This window comes from Phascolarctos cinereus, unplaced genomic scaffold (genome assembly GCF_003287225.1).
Source record: "Phascolarctos cinereus isolate Bilbo 61053 unplaced genomic scaffold, phaCin_HiC Scaffold_9;HRSCAF=440, whole genome shotgun sequence".
Taxonomy (NCBI): Eukaryota; Metazoa; Chordata; class Mammalia; order Diprotodontia; family Phascolarctidae; genus Phascolarctos; species Phascolarctos cinereus.
This window is the reverse complement of record NW_027556402.1, coordinates 193846095-193862418: the sequence shown is the minus strand read 5'-3', so window position 1 is coordinate 193862418 and position 16324 is coordinate 193846095. Positions and strand designations below refer to the sequence as shown.

The 16324-nt window shown below is 37.9% G+C and overlaps 1 protein-coding gene across 3 annotated transcripts in view; it reads left to right on the top strand.

The window, feature by feature from the left end:
* Window positions 1-16324, top strand: part of ACOX3 (acyl-CoA oxidase 3, pristanoyl) — a 79541-nt gene that overhangs the window by 41856 nt on the left and 21361 nt on the right. For all 3 annotated transcript variants that reach the window (XM_020992145.2, XM_020992146.2, XM_020992148.1), the window contains 6 exons: window positions 550-732; window positions 1871-1993; window positions 3394-3514; window positions 6028-6150; window positions 8063-8176; window positions 15792-15907. In XM_020992145.2, the coding sequence (XP_020847804.1) occupies window positions 550-732; window positions 1871-1993; window positions 3394-3514; window positions 6028-6150; window positions 8063-8176; window positions 15792-15907 (780 nt within the window). The remainder of the gene's footprint in view (window positions 1-549; window positions 733-1870; window positions 1994-3393; window positions 3515-6027; window positions 6151-8062; window positions 8177-15791; window positions 15908-16324) is intronic.

The window sequence follows — 16324 nt, the reverse complement described above, 5'->3', positions numbered from 1 at the left end:
ACTCTTCTCTAGCCATCTCTTCTCCATCCTGTACCAAGATGTACTTCTCTCAAATTTCATCTTACATTTGGTGCAATATTCTGTCAGAGATGGGGAACTTATGGCCTCAAGGCCACATGGGGCTTTCTGGGTCCTCAAGTGCAGCCCTTTGACTGAATCCAGACTTCACAGAACAAATCTCCTTTAAAAAAAGGATCAGTTCTGTAAACTTGGACTCAGTCAAAAGGCTGCATCCAAGGACCTAGGTGGCCATGTGTGGCCTCGAGGCCACAGGTTCTTTTACCCCTCTTTTGGACTATCCAAAGTCTTTTGGATCCTGATTATCTTGTCCAGCGTATTAGCTGTCAGTTCTAGATTTTCAGCATCTTTGAATTTTGTAAACATGCTGTATAGGAAGGGATAAAGTTTTAGCTAAACATTTATCTCCCCTACCTCTTAACCCAGTCAGGCATTTAACAAATATTTGTTGAATGAATTGAAAAGTTATTTATAAAGGCAGCCAACACATTTATTGATTGCTTGAATGATTTCTATCTTTTATACCAACAGGATGTCCGACAACGTTTTGGTGCTTCACTGGGTTCTCTGTCTACTGGTAGAGTTTGCATTATAGGAATGTCTGTGGTGAATTTGAAACTGGCCCTATCAATAGCAATTCGTTTCTCAGCAACTCGCCGTCAGTTTGGACCAAGTGATGATGAAGAAATTCCAGTCCTTGAATATCAAATGCAGGTATAAGCTCATGAAATGGGATTTTGTATGTATGTATGTATGTATGTATGTATGTATGTATGTATGTATGTGTGTGTGTGTGTCTGTGTGTGTGTAGGGTAGTGAGATTTATTTATATATTAACTTAAATGGCGACAGTTAGGTGATTGAAGGGAATTGAAGGGAAACCTTTCAAGGAAGGAGATAAGCAACAGAAGTGTGGCCCCAGCACAGGAAGGCATTCAGTCATTAATCACTGACTATGACTCAGTACCTTACACCCCAAACAGCTAATCCTTTCCACCACACTTTTGGTGGTAAGATTGCTTTTAAGTATTGCTTAGAACATGGTTAAAAGGATTTTTTTTTCCAGAATAGGCAGTGTGTTTCCTTTAATATTTTAGTAACTGGAAAAAGGAGTGGAGTGGTCATATAGCAGAATTGAAAGCAATGGGTGGATGTCCTGATTACTGGGCAGAGGTCTGTGAAATATTAAGAGACTTGGAGGAAGGTCTCTAGCAAGTTGGATGGATCCTCTGAAGAATTTATAGAACAACATGAACAATAAAATGAAAAGGCACGGAGGTGATGTGATCTGCATCAGTCAAGGGAGTACCCACATCAGGGAGATCCCAGAGCTAGAAAAATAAACAGTTGACTTGTAGATGTTAATATTGACCATTTTTCTTTTTTTATGAGCCTGTCATAAATGATCACTGAAATTATAAAAAGCAAGTCCATTCAGTTGGCAGGAAGGATGATGATTTACTGTAGTTGGCAGAGACCTTTAGGATTCAACCTTTCATCATCATTATCGTCATCATCCCTGAAAGGTAATGTTCCAGTGACTAGGAACTCACTACTTCATGCGGCAGCTCTCTCTATTGTTTGGCAGTTCTCATTGTTGGGAAGTTTTCCTTTTTATTTCCTTATTTAAAAAAAAAAAGGAATGTGAATGAAATGAAGTAAGGCTATAACTAATTCATTCAAGGTATTTGTTAGGTTGGTGGGATATTAAAAGGAATATGATTTTGGAACTGGGTCAGAAAAAAAATCACTGGAGTAATTTTTAAATTTCTACTTAAAAGTCTTATAGGACACTCAATGAGAGCTAAGTATGAAGTATGTTATATTTATTCAAGTTTTCTTTGTTTTTCAGCAATGGCGCCTGATTCCTTACTTGGCAGCTACATATGCCTTAGACCATTTCTCAAAAACTTTGTTCATGGACTTGGTAGAACTTCAGCGAGGCCTTTTACAAGATGATAAAAGTATCAGGCAGGTAAGATAATTCCAAATACTTGTTGGCATGCTTACGATTATTAAAGCGATGCTAGTTAAATAGCTATGATATGTTCATTGAAGACACAGTACCCTTTTAGCTCAAAACAAATGAAGGACTCTTCTTTATAGAATTAGTGCTTAAGAAATATTTTGAGTTGTGGTGAATTGTTGTATTGATAAGAGTTTTTCACAGTTGATTACTGTTACAATACTGCTGTTATTGTGTACAATGTTCTCCTGGTTCTGTTCGTGTCACTTTGCATCAATTCATATAAGTCCATGTTTTTCTGAAACCATCTGCATCATTTTTTTATAGCACAATAGTATTCTGTCAGAATCATATACCTCAGTTTGTTCAGCCATTCTCCCAATGGATGGGCATCCTCTCAGTTTCCAGTTCTTTCTCACCACAAAAAGAGATGCTATAAATATTTTTGTACATATGGGTCCTTTTTCCTTTTCTTTGATCTCATTGGTGTATAGACCTACTAGCGTTATTGCTGGGTCAAAGGGCATGCAGAGTTTTATAGCCCTTTAAACATAGTTCCAAATTATTTTCCAGAATGGTTGAACCAATTCACGATTCCACCAACAGCGCATTAGTGTTCCTATTTTTTCACCCTCTTGAAAAAACTTTTACAATTTCTTTAGTTCTTCTACAATTGCAGTTGGTTCATAGGGTTAAACATTGAGTTATCAAAGTCATAAGGTTGAAGTAGTGAGTATTAGAAAAATAGACTTGAAACTGTACTGTATTGGCAGTAAAAAACAAAAACCAAAACCTGGGTTCTAGTCCTCACTCTGCCACTGGCGGCTGTGTGCCCACTTCTCTCAGAGAGGAGTAACTTCCTCTGTAAAATGAGGGGCTAGACTGAATGATCTTCAAGGTCTCCCCTTGCCAGCTCAAAACTTTTTACTATTGGATATCCCTTTGGCTTTTTTATTCCTGATACAAATGGTTCTCAAATTATAATCTGACTTATTCATCATTCCCATTCCCTTAATTATAAATAATAGAGACATAACAGATTAATGCCAATAATAATCATAATTATATCATCTCACATATATAGAGTGCCCCCAAATTTGCAAAATTCACAGTAACCTCATGAGACAGGAAATGGAAATATTGTCTTCTTTTTTTCATTTGGGGAAAATGAGGCTCAAAAAATAAAATTATTTACCATTAGTCACACAGATTAGTGTTAGAACAAGTAGTTGACCCCAGCTTTTCTTTCTAATTCCAAATTCTGCTATACCCTGTATACAATTTAATATACCATTAATTTCCTATGCATAATTTTGAAATATACTTGTTTCATAAGATGAGCCCCCTTTGGAATATTATTTGTTGTTTTGAGGTTTTAAAAATCTTCTGATTAATCCCTCCTTTTTAAGGCTGAACTTGGACGTGAAATTCATGCATTGGCATCTGCTGGCAAACCTCTAGCTTCCTGGACTGCCCAGCAAGGAGCTCAGGAATGTCGAGAAGCTTGTGGAGGACATGGCTATTTGGCCAGTAAGTGTGAGGATAGTCTTCTCTTTTGTCCTTAACCCTACCATTTAACTTTGGATGCCTAAAGAGGTTTGCTCTAAATTGAAGATAATGCATTCCATAAAGAGAATCTGTGATAAGCAAAGCAATTAAAATTTCAATGGAAACTCCAAACCAATTAATTTGAATTCGACTTCCTTTTTAACTACTTGGTAATATTCACTGACAGGATTCTCTCAGTAGGGAGAGAATGTGGTACAGTGAAAGGATGACAGGTTGGTGGAAGTCAGGATCCCTGAGTTCTAATCTTGGTTTTACCTAACTTGCTACAATATGACTGTGGGCTCTTTACATAATTCCTCCACATAATACCTGCTTCATCGTCTGTAAAATGAGGAGGCAAGATCCCTTACATGACAAATGTTTTGTGAGTTAAAGAATTGGTACAATTAGGAACATTCTTTATGTTAAAAAAAATTTTAAGACTCTAATTTGATGACTCAAACAATGATTTTTTTTTTGGTGGATGTTTCAGAAATGAAAATATGTGTTTCAGTCCTTTATGTCTTTTAAAATTTTGTATTAGCAAAAGTTTTGATGAGTCAACTGCCTCTTTTACCCTTCTCACAAATTTTCAAATGGTGGGTCAGAAAATGTTAAAGCATTCAATGGTGAATTTCTGTGCTTAAGGATGCCTCAGTAACACAAAGCTCTCCTCCATTTCTACCGAGTGATGTTTTACAGCAAAGCAGTTACTCGCATTTTTTTTTGTTTTTTCTTTTTTGGTTAGGCAGTGGGGTTAAGTGACTTGCCCAGGGTCACACAGCTAGTAAGTGTTACGTGTCTGAGGCCGAATTTGAACTCAGGTCCTCCTGAATCCAGGGCCGGTGCTCTATCCACTGCGCCACCTAGCTGCCCCTTAGTTACTCACATTTTTATAGATCTTGAAGTTTGCCAAGTACTCCTTTTCATTTAATGGCATTGTCTTTGTATCACAGTCATTCCTCACAATCCCCTAGAGAATGAACCCTTTCTGTGACAAAGGAAAGCAATTAAGCAAACACCATCACATAAGGTAGACAGTCAGCTGACTTTCGGCTTTCCTTAATACCATGACAAAGGAAATATATTTGCCACCTTTTCAGGACCTTCACTGGTTTTTCCATTTCTCTGAGTTCAGTTTCCTTTTGGCATTTAAAAAAATGTACCATCTTGTAATGAGTGTGCCAACATTTGCTGAATTATGGAGAAAACAAGGGAGTTCTGCTTTGTTGAATACACTAAAGCCTTTGATTGTGTGGATCACAACAAAATATGACAAGTTCTCAAAGAGATAAGAGTACCAGATCATCTTCTTTGTGTCCTGAGGAACCTGTATGCAGGCATGGAGGTCAAGAAGCAACACTTAGTACTGAACATGTAAGAACTGATTGTTTTACGATTGGAAAAGGAATGCAACAAGGCTGTATATTGTCCCCCTACATCATGCAAAATACCAGACTGAATGAATCAAAATCTGGAATTAAGGTTGCTGGGAAGAATATTGGCAATCTCAGATATGGAGATGCTGTCAGTCTTATGGTAGAAAGTAAAGATGAATTAAGAAGCTTATTGATGAGGGTAAAAGAGGAAAGTATAAAAGCTGACTTGAAGCTTAACATTAAAAAAACTGAGGTCGTGGCAACTGGGCGCATCACTTCCTGGCAAGTAGAGGAAGAAGAAATGGAAGCAGTGTCAGATTTTTAGTCTTGGATTCAAAGGTCACTGCAGACGGCACTACAGCCATGAAATTAATAGACTCTTGCTCCTTGGAAGGAAACCTATGACAAATTTGGACAGCATACTAAAAAGCAGAGACATCACCTTGACAACAAAAGTCCATATATTCAAAGCTATGTCTTTTCCAGTAGTAATGTTATACATTACTGTGAAAGTTAGACTATAATGAAAGCTGAGTGCTGCAGAACTGAGGCTTGAATTGTGGTGCTAGGAAGACTTTTGACTCAGAGTTCCTTGGACAGCAAGGAGATCAAATCAGTCGATATTGGAATATCTCCTTTTCTCCCATTACTTTGCCCAATCCTAAATTCCTTCTGTAGACTTTTGTTATTCACTATCTTTTTAATTTGTTTAATCCCTTACTTCCCAACCCCAGGTAAGAGTTCAGGCCCTAATCTTCCTTACTTCTCCCTACCACATCCATTTTTCTATTCCAGTGATGTTATTTGGTTTGTAATGTCCCTTTCCAAGATACGCTATTTTCCTTCCACTCCATTTGTTATTTCTTACCCCTTCTAGGAATCTATGGAACCCCTTCCTAGGAATGCTGTTTCTTGATGAAAACAGTAGGTACTTCTGTTAGTTGAGAGACTAAGAGAGATAATTTCATATAATTTCTTCTATCTTTAACATTGTCTGCTTCACTCGTTATGCTGAAATTAGAATTTGGGGCTCGTGACTTATCAGTTATAATCATCTTTATTGTACTCCATGTCTGATACACACCATAAGCCTTGGAAATGGCGGTTTCATTGCAGTGAATCGTCTGGGTGACATCAGAAATGACAATGATCCAAACTGCACCTACGAAGGAGATAACAACGTCCTGCTTCAACAGACCAGCAACTATTTACTGAACTGCATTACAGACAGACATCAAGGTTAGTGCTCTTCATGGGGTAGTGCACTGTGGGCGATCTTGTTCAAAGACACGTTGTGAGTCTTGTAGCGTGTATAAGAGCATTTTCTTTTTGATATGTTCTTTTAAAATGTGCCTTATATCTGAGACACTGATTCTCAAAATGTGGTTTGTAGACCCTGGGATTCCCTGACGTTAAACCCGTGTTTGTGAAGATACCAGGTGGCATGATGGATAGAGCACTGGTCCTGGAATCAGAAGGGCCGGGCTTTAAATCTGGCCTCAGACACTCATTAACTGTGTGACCTGAGCAAGTCACTTAACCCTGATTGCAAATAATAATAATGATACTAAGACGTTATTTGTCCGTTAAAATGTTCTTCCCTTTTCCAACTACATGTCTATGTGAGGCTAGTTTTTCTTCATATACTTCAAGCAAAATAACATGTTACAATGGATTGAATGAAGAAACAAATATGAGAATACAGCTATCTTTTATTAAACCAGATATGTAAAATAACTAACAAATTTTTTTTGTTTTGGAAAGTATAATTTATTTTTCCTAAAATTATGCTATTTTTGTTAATGTGTCATGGACTTACTGTTACTTTGAAATAAATTAGTAAATAAATATTTTTTACATTTTATCAGTTTTAATTTCTAAAATGCTAAGTATTGACAGCTATAACCAGTGATATGCTGGTAAGTGTTTAATAACTGGTTCTCTGAAAATGAACGAAACACTTTTTAAGTTTAATCTGTATTATTAACATTTTCTCCATCACTTTTTCAAGTCTAGACAAACAGCAAAGGCCAGATTTATAGTCTTTGCTGATATCCAAGGCATTAAATGTTCTCACTGAAAATTTACTGCTCAGCTCTTGTGAGCCAGTATAAATTGGCTCTAGTACTCTACCAGATGTAACCCACATAAATCAAAGCTGTTTTGGGGTTCTCAGTAATTTTTAAGTGTGAAGGGGTTCTGAGACCAAAAGCTTTGAGAACCACTGCTTTAAAAAGTATAAGTTGAGAGAGGCAGTGTGGTGCTGTGAAATGTTATCCCAGTCAGAGAAGAAGAGCAGCTGCTGATGGGTACTGGTGGGCAGCATTTGGTTGTAAGACCACTAATGAGGATGAGGACACCAGACTCTCTTCTACCCTGAAGCCATCTGCCTGGAAGCAGACAAAGGCAGGAAAAGGCCACCTCTGGGCTGGTATTCCCAGCCCAGCCCTGGCACTGCCTAGCAGCTGGCACTATTCTGGGTCTCTTGAGTGAAGCATGGTAGTGACTTTGAGCAAGGGAGCCATGTGAAGCCTCCTCGTGGCCCAGCAGGGCAGCCCTGGAATCTGGGACATGGGCAGCTTTTTCTGCAAGTCTGTTTTTGTATCACACTGTGTTGTTTGCGTGTCTGGAGAAAGTCTTATGTATTGTGTGATTCTGTAAATTGCTTGAGTCTCAGGCAGGGAACATTTCAGCAGGTAAGGAAGGCAGTTATAACTGTGTCACGAGGTCACTGATGGTACCTTCTGATCCAGCTCTTCCTCCCTCTGTTGAATGTGCCTAGGTCTTGAGGTCCTGGAAGTCAGGGGTTGCTGAATGCTGATATGGAAAGAGCACCAGACTGGGAGCTAAGAGACCAAGGTTCTAGTCCCAGCATTGCTGTTAGGCAAGCTGCCTAGTCTCTTTGTGCCTCAGTTTCCCCATCCAGAAAGTCAGGGATTGGATTAAATGACTTCTGAAATCCCTTCTAATTCTAAAATTCTATGGTTATGTGATTTAGTATGATCATAAACCACTATTAAAGTGATAACTCTGAATGGATATTGATTATAGAAAGAGCACAGCTTATTAGAGTCAACATTCATTCAGTTAGAGTACATATTCTTAATTTTTGTGTTCTGTTCTTTCAATAAGTATGTTTAATATTTGTCAGATAAAACTCGTATTGAAAGTCCACTGGAATCTGTAAATTTTCTTGAAGATTTTAAAGATATTCTTGGCCAGAAATTTAAGATATCCAGAGTTGAAGATTGCATGGATTCTTCAGGTAACTATTTTCTCTTATTTTTAAGAGAATATTACTATTCTCTTATATTAATTAAATCTTATAATTTATCTTACATTGTCACAATCACAAAATTCACTATGCATTTTAAATACCAAGAAAATAATTGTAGATTACTTAATTTAGGGCACGATTAAGAACATAGGGTTTTATTTCAGGAAAACTTTGTGTTTTATTGAAAAAAGTGCTGGACTTGCAATCTGAAGATCTGGGTTTGAATTTGTCTCAGAGTCTTCCGAGCTGTGTAACCCTAGAAGTCCCTTATCCTCTCTAGGGCTCAGTTTCCTCTGTAAGGGGATATACTATTTTCCCCATAGAACTGTTGGAAGAAAAGCACTTTGTAAACTTTAAGTTGCTATAGAAGTAGGAATTATTATTATTCACTTATTATTTCCTTTTTGATACATCATGGGGATTCGAACCAAGCCAGTGGTAAACTACCCAGCAAGTCCAGATTTTTTAAATACTGAAAACATTAGAATATTACATAACAAAATATACTTAATTTGGCCATAGGATTTCCCTTTGCTAACAGTAGTTAATCATTCTTTCTTGGCCAAGTGCCTGCTCAAAAGCTACCTCGGTCTCTCAGAGTGAGCAATTTTAACTCCTCAGAGTATAGAGGCACCTCAAGTTTATTTCACCTCTAGCTCTTACTCAGGCTGCCCTTCTGGTCATCTGTGTATCTCTAAATGAATAAATTGAGGGATCATTAAGGATTGGGTTTTATCCTAAAAAGTTTGGGCTTTATCCTGTTAACTGTGTAGTGCCATTGAAAGCTTTGAAGAGAATTGATTTACTCACTCAGGAAGATGAGTTTGGTGATAGGTACAGGATAGACTGGAGAAGCAGGGAGATCAGATGAAACTAATGGCATAGTCTAGATGGTATGAAACTTCTTGTGAGAGGTGTCAGTGTGTCCTTCTGGGGATCATGGGGAGAATATAACACGGAATCTCAACTTTGTTCTCCCCTATCCTCTCATGTTTACTGCACATTTCAAAGATGTGTAAGCTCAGGGGCAGCTAGGTGGTACAGTGGATAGAGCACTGGCCCTGGAGTCAGGAGGACCTGAGTTCAAATCCGGCCTTAGATACTTGACACTTGCTAGCTATGTGAGCCTACGCAAGTCACTTTAACTCCAGTTGCCTCATATAAAAAAAAAATGTTCACACTCACAAACACGGCAAACTTTGCCTCTTATGAAAGGGGAGTAATGTGAAATAAGGATAGAGTGTGGAGGGCCTAGGATTAAATTGTTGAAGCAGTAAAGCCAGCCATTGTTATCACTTCATTGGCTAACATACATTGTTTTGTGGTATTCTCCCTGACATCTGGAAGAGGACGTGGTAGATAATCAACCAAGACACAAATTGTCAGTCATGAAGGCTTGCACAGATTCAGCCATACAAAATTGTGCATGACTGAAAATTAAACATCTGTGAGAAGAAAAGCATACTCAAAAAATGGGAAAACTTGGAGCACTTTTAAAAAAGAACTTTTAAAAAATTTGACACAACCTTTAAAAACCCAAAACAAAATAACCATCTTAATTTTGAGGTCCATGATATGCCAAGCAATCTTCATTTTAAAAAACAATGTTAAGGTAGGAGATTATGGAATTTAGTTGCACATCAGAGTTGTAAGGAGGGTTGGATTCTCACCACATAGAATTCTTCAATTGATAGAACTTTTCTCGAAAAAATACTACTATATAATTGCTCAATTCTTGGCAAGTATTTAGTCTTCAAGTTGGACTTGGAGTCAATATCAACCACGATTTAAATGCTATTTACAAATTTTATTAGCTCTATGACTCTGGGAAAGTCACTAAGCTTCACATAACCATCTATTAAATGGTTACAATAACATTTGTACTACCTGCTTCATTGGGTGATTGTGAGGGAAAGGGCTTCATAAGCCTTAAAATACTATGTAAATATGACTAATACATTGACATATGCATGCTTTGTCTATTTATAAAGAAAAGTATGTTATTATTACTGTTATTTTTATCTTTTTTCTCTAAGTGCCAATAATCTAAGGAAACTCAAAACTCACTAGAAGATACTAACAAGTATGTATTAACTAATGTTTCCATCAGTGTTAGTATATGGTAATTTTGGGGGGAGGCAGTTGGGGTTACATAATATGCCCAAGGTCACACAGTAAATATCTGAGTTTGAATTTGAACTCAGGTCCTTTTGACTCCAGGGCCTGTGGTTGTATCTGGTAATCTTATAAAACAATGGGAGTAACATCCACATTCTTTTTAAAGAATTGTCACCTATTGTAACATTTTGGTCTTCATTAATTTGATAGGTCATAAAACAGATATGCCTTGGTATGCTATCTTTCCCCAAATTCAGCAAACGAAGCCTTTTGAGTATTGTATATCTAGTAAATAAGTTGGAATCATCTGTTTGTCCTGTGAGTTACCCTCATTTTGTAAAAATGCTTCTGAAGGAAGCATTTCAAGTAAAACTCATTTTTAAAAAATTGTTTGCTGTTGCAAAAAAAAGGCATCATCTCTCTAGATAGAGTTGGAAAGGAAATTAACATATTGAGCCAAAACCTTGGCCTCAGATGAATTTGATCATTTAATCCTGAATCTTTGCACTGACTAAATGAGTTTTGTCTCATCTGGATTTGTAGTAAAGATTATGCTTCATGTAGAATCAGGATGCTCCAGAGAAACTGAGTGACCCCAGTTAAAGTCAGTCTGTTTGCTAGATTAAAAAATTCGTCAAACTTGATGGACCCAATCTATCAAGGGATAAATCTTTGTTTTTGGGGAAGCATATTTAACTTGTCTGTTTTATGCATTAGTTTAGTATTTATTGCATTGAAAACATGATTTACTTCATAAACTCTATGCGAAAGGTTTTTATTTACTTTCTGAAAGTGAGTCATGTATTCCCCTTTTACATTTGGATCACAGGCTACTTGCTGCTGCCAAGGTGCGTTCTCATAACCTATCAATATTCTCTCAGTGCTGGTATATGCCTGTGAACCATGGACCACCATGATCTCGTAAGAATCAGAAGTGTAGATGACACAAAGTACAGTAGAAAGATGAAGCGTGAGTGTACTGTAATTAGAGTATGATATATTACTAATGACAGTAGGCCTGGAGTAAAAGACATGTCTGACCTCTTTTTGTAGCCCCAGCACTTAGCACAATGCCTGGTACATAGTAGGTGCTTAATATGAATTTAATTGTATGACCTGTAAAGGAAATGGGTAAGGCTGAATTAGCCACTGACATCCCCCAAATATTAAAAGACCTAGAGAATGGTCCCTCATGTCTGGGTGATCCTTAATTGAGGTTATGCTAAGGATACCATAACATCACAGCATTCCAAAAAAAAGATCATCTAGTCCAGTTCCCATAGAGTGTATGAATCCTTCCTAGAAACATATCTGACAAATGCTCATTCACGTTCTCCTTGAAGACCGCCACTGACTGGAGTTCACTGGTGCCTGAGGGAACTGATTCTGTTTCGAGACAGTTCTGAATGTTAGGAAGTGCTTTCTTCTGTTATGCCAAATGCTGCCTCCCTGTTACTTTTAACCATTGGTCCTAGTTCTGCTTCCTGGAGCCAAACAAAATAAAGCTGCCAGGCCTTCACAAGCCAGTACTGGAAATATCTGAAGACTGCAATGGTCACCCCTCCCCCACTCCCCAAAAGGCTTTTCTTATCCAGACAAAATGTTCCAAGTTTCCTTAACTATTCCTTACATGACATGGTTTTTAGCTCTGTACTCATCCTGAATATATGCTAGCATGTCAATCAATAAATTTACAACCTTGTTTGAGACAAGTAGTGATAAAGTCAAGAAAGTTTTACAAAGTAATTAACTTAAGATTCGCTTACTGCATTTTGGAGCAAATCTTCCAAAAGTTTTGTGCTTTACATGTCCTTCTGGGTGATTGATTTTTTTTTTTATTTCATCCATTATTTTTCTTCAGTTCACTTCATCCTGTATTTCATGTACAATTGCAGTCAGCATCAGCTGATGCTTATCAGTTGTGTGTGGACAAGATGGCCAGAGAGGCACTTGGCTCATAACAGGCCTTGAGCAAGAGTGTTAATTCACTACTTGCCTCTGCAGCCGTGTGTGTTCTTAGTGTGTTGGATTCCAAATGTTTCTCAATCCAGTTCTCCTACTTGATGGTGCACCTCCTCGTTGAATCCTCTCTTGGCGTTCTGCACTTATGCTTCCCTGTCCCACCCTAAGTGGAATGAATGACACTCAAGGAAAGCCTTGGACCATGGAAAGATCATATATGCTCATACACTAGAGCTGGAAGGGACTGCAGATTGTCCAATCCAGACCCCTTATTTTACATATGAAGAAACTGTGTCCTAGCTGAAGTGCCTGCTCAGAGCCATGATTCAAACCCCTGCCACTTGAAAGGCCTGTTTCTGCTGTATTATCTTGGGGTCCTTCTTCATCACTTCTCACTTACATCTCCTCTGCATTTTGGATATACTCCTTAACCAGACCGTGGGTCTTGTTTCTCTTCCAAACTATTCTTAGCCATTTGTACTACCACATGTACACTCTGTGCTATAGTCTAGGAAAATGTAATAAGAGAGTTAACAAAGTTAGACATTTGTCAGCAAGATTATTCTGACAGACAAGAAGACTAAGGACAAAATCTTAGGGGAGGATACCCACATCCAGGGTTTGGGGTAAGGATGCTGAACTATTGGGTATTGAGGAGTAGGCAGACATGAAATTGGAGAACCAGGGGAGAAGAGTGTCATTGAAACCAAGCAAGAAGTTATCAAGAAGGAGGAGGTTGTCAACAGGATCAATGCTATAGAAAGGTCAAGAAGTCTGAGAAAAGGCCATCGGAAGGATAAAGCAAACCTAATGCTAGTGTTAATATTAGAGACTCTACGGTAAATATTGTCATATGATTTGCTTTGAGAATTCAAATAATTCTGACCAATGGAAAAGTATTTCCCTTTGGCCTCAGTTTCTTTATCTATAAAATGAGTAAGTTGGATTTAAGTAAGGTGACTTTACATTTCCATTCAACAAGCATTTTAAAAGTAGCTAATATGTGTAAAAACACTACCCATATCTGGGTGGGTGAGGGGCAGTAATGAAAGACTGAAAAAGCACACAACTCCTGCCTTCAAGAAGTTTGCAGTCTAGTAAAAGGACACATTCACAAATAACCATATTCCCAGTTTATATATAGGAAAAGTTAAACAGAGTGGCATAAAGACTTCAAGTCTCATGTAATCTCAGAATTGGATGAGACTTCAGGGCTCTTCTAGTGCAACTTGTATCTAAACAAAAATCCCTTCAACAGTATCCCCAGTGAGTGGCCATCTACCTTATGCTCTCGAAGGGAAAGACACACACACACACACACACACACACGGCCAGTTACTGAATAACAAATAAGTGATGAAGGCATTGGACTAGATTCTTTTTTCCCAGCTCTAACATTCTACAATTCCATGATTTCCAATTTAAGAATTCTGGGGCAGCATTTGAGAAACAGCACATGTTGTGGTGTGTAAATGGAATAGTCCCACGGTTGGTGGGTCATTTTGCAGCTGTTACCTCTGATTTGCTGAAAAAAGGAATTAGCAAAAACAATTCATTGCTGTGTAAATAAATCATGGAAAATATTACCATCCTCATGATGGCAATCTTTTGTTCATCTTCATGAGAACTGACCATCAGAGGAAGAATTTAAGAAATAATGAAATATAAAAGGATATAAAAATAAATTTGTAGAAATGTCAGTCAATATGAATGTTCCCCAAATTACTGCTATGCAAGAAATATAGCAGGTTTTTTTAATGTTCTAATAATAAACATTCTAGTAACTTTGTAAAACTGAGTTAGTTCAAAATGAATTTTACTTAAAAGGATTTGGAATCTTTATTTCTGTGACTAAGAATAAAAGGAATTCTAGAGCAGCTCTTTGAGAGTAAACATGTCCTTTTAAAAAAATGCAATCAGTATAGTATAATCTCTTCAATCCAAAGCCCTTTCCCAGGCCTTTTTCCTTTTGACCTATTAGCAGCATTTTATATGATTGGCCAGCTCCTCTTAGATATTCTATCTTCTCTGGCTTGTCATGACAGTGTTCTTTGCTGGTTCATCTTAGTCTTCTTTGGTGGATTGTCTACATCACTCCCTCTAACCACATGTGTTCCCCAAAGCTCTGTTCTGGTTCCTCTTCTTACTTTTCTATACTCAGTGACTTCGTCACTTCCCATGGGATTAACTATCATCTTTTGGTAGTCCAGCCCTAGTCTGTCTCCCCCACTCTAGGCACCAACTGCCTATTGGACATTTTGAACTGTATGTCCTATAGGCATCTGAAACTCAACGTGTCAAAACAGAACTTGTTTTCTTACCTGTCCTCCCTTACCCCACTGTTATCATTCCAGTAACCCAGGTTTATAACCTTGGTATTATTCTCAATTTCTCATTCACCTCAATAGCCAATCAGTTGCTGTCTCCATAACTTACATATACCCAGTTTCTCTACTCATATCTCAAACTCTTATCACCTCTCATCCAGATTTTTGCAGTAGACTTTTAACTGATCTCCCAGATTCAAGTCTTTTCTCACTCCAATCTATCTTCTACACATTTGTCAAAAAAGTTTTCCTGAAGTGCAGTCTTAGCCATGCTATTCCCTTACTAATTAAGTAACAGTGGCTCTTTGTTACCTTTAGCATACAATATAAAACCCCTCTGACATTTACAGCTCTTTACATGCTGGCCCCTTCCTACCTGTCTGGCCTTATTACATATTAATTCCCTGAATGCACTCTGTAGTTCAGCCAATCTAGATTTGCAGCACTCTATTGCTTATCTCAGTACATTTGCATTGGCTGCCCTCCCCATTCATGTGATGGGAATGAGGTAATTTCTCCACTCTTGGAGACCCTGGTTTCCTTCAAGACTTCACTGAAGCTCCATCTTCTGCTTTTCCTGGTTTTCCCCAGCTGCTATCTCTCCTACCTTCTCCCTACAAAGATTCCCTTTTACATGTTTTATATATGTTCATATGGGTACATGTAGTTTTTCCAATTAGAATGTAATCTCCATGAGGGCAGGGACTGTTTCTGTTTATCTTTATATATCTAGAACCTAGCACAGTACAATAATGCTTGATGATTGAAAGATTAGCTTCATCTAGAGTACTCATTTTGTTAAAAACAACATTCAACCCTTCACGCACCAGAGAGGCAGCATGATGTGCTAAACAAAACAGAGGCCTTGATGTCAACAAACCTGGGGTGTGTTTTTGTGCCGCCTCCTCCTGCTGGCTTCCCAAACTTGGGCACGTCATTTAAGGGCTCTGCTCAGTCTTCTCATCTGCAAAATGAGGAGGTGCTCATGCTTGCACAATCGACCCCCACAGGATCATTGGAAGAATCAGTCAAGATAATGTCCTTACAGTGCTGAGTAGCCATGAAGTGCCACATCACATGAGCTCCTGTTAGTTACCTGTTTTAAGTTTAGAACTCCACGATGGTAAGTGCTTGCTAATGGCATGAACCTCCCAAGTTATAGTCATGTGACAGCTGTCATTTCTTTTGTTTTTAAGTTCCTCTGGCAGCATACAAGTGGTTGGTTTGTTACCTCCTACAAGAGAGTTATCAAAAATTAAATCAGGAAAGAAAATCTGGAAGTGATGATTTTGAAGCAAGAAACAACTGCCAGGTACTAATCTGGTAACTTTTTAAGCTTTTGGTTCCTTTTTTTAAATTTCTTAGCTACTTATGCCTCCTAGTAATATCACTTTAAGTTGACATAATGTACTAAGTTTTTCATTATTTTCTGTTGTAGGAAAGCCTCATGTGTGAGTCTTTAGTTCTACAGTTTGTTGGAGGGAGTTAACGGTTTGTAGTCTTGTGGTCTGAGCCTTGATCTGGGTATCAGGAAATCTGTCTTCATTTCCCAGATCTGCCACTGACTCATCATAGATTAAGTGGCTTATTCCAAGTCATACATGCTCACTGTTTGTTTTTCTTTATAAAATGGGGATGTAGTCAAATCCTGTCTGTATTAATAGAGGAGAAAATGTGGTGTGAATCATTAAAAAATAGCTTTCTTGGTTAGGTTGTGATTTTCTTCTAT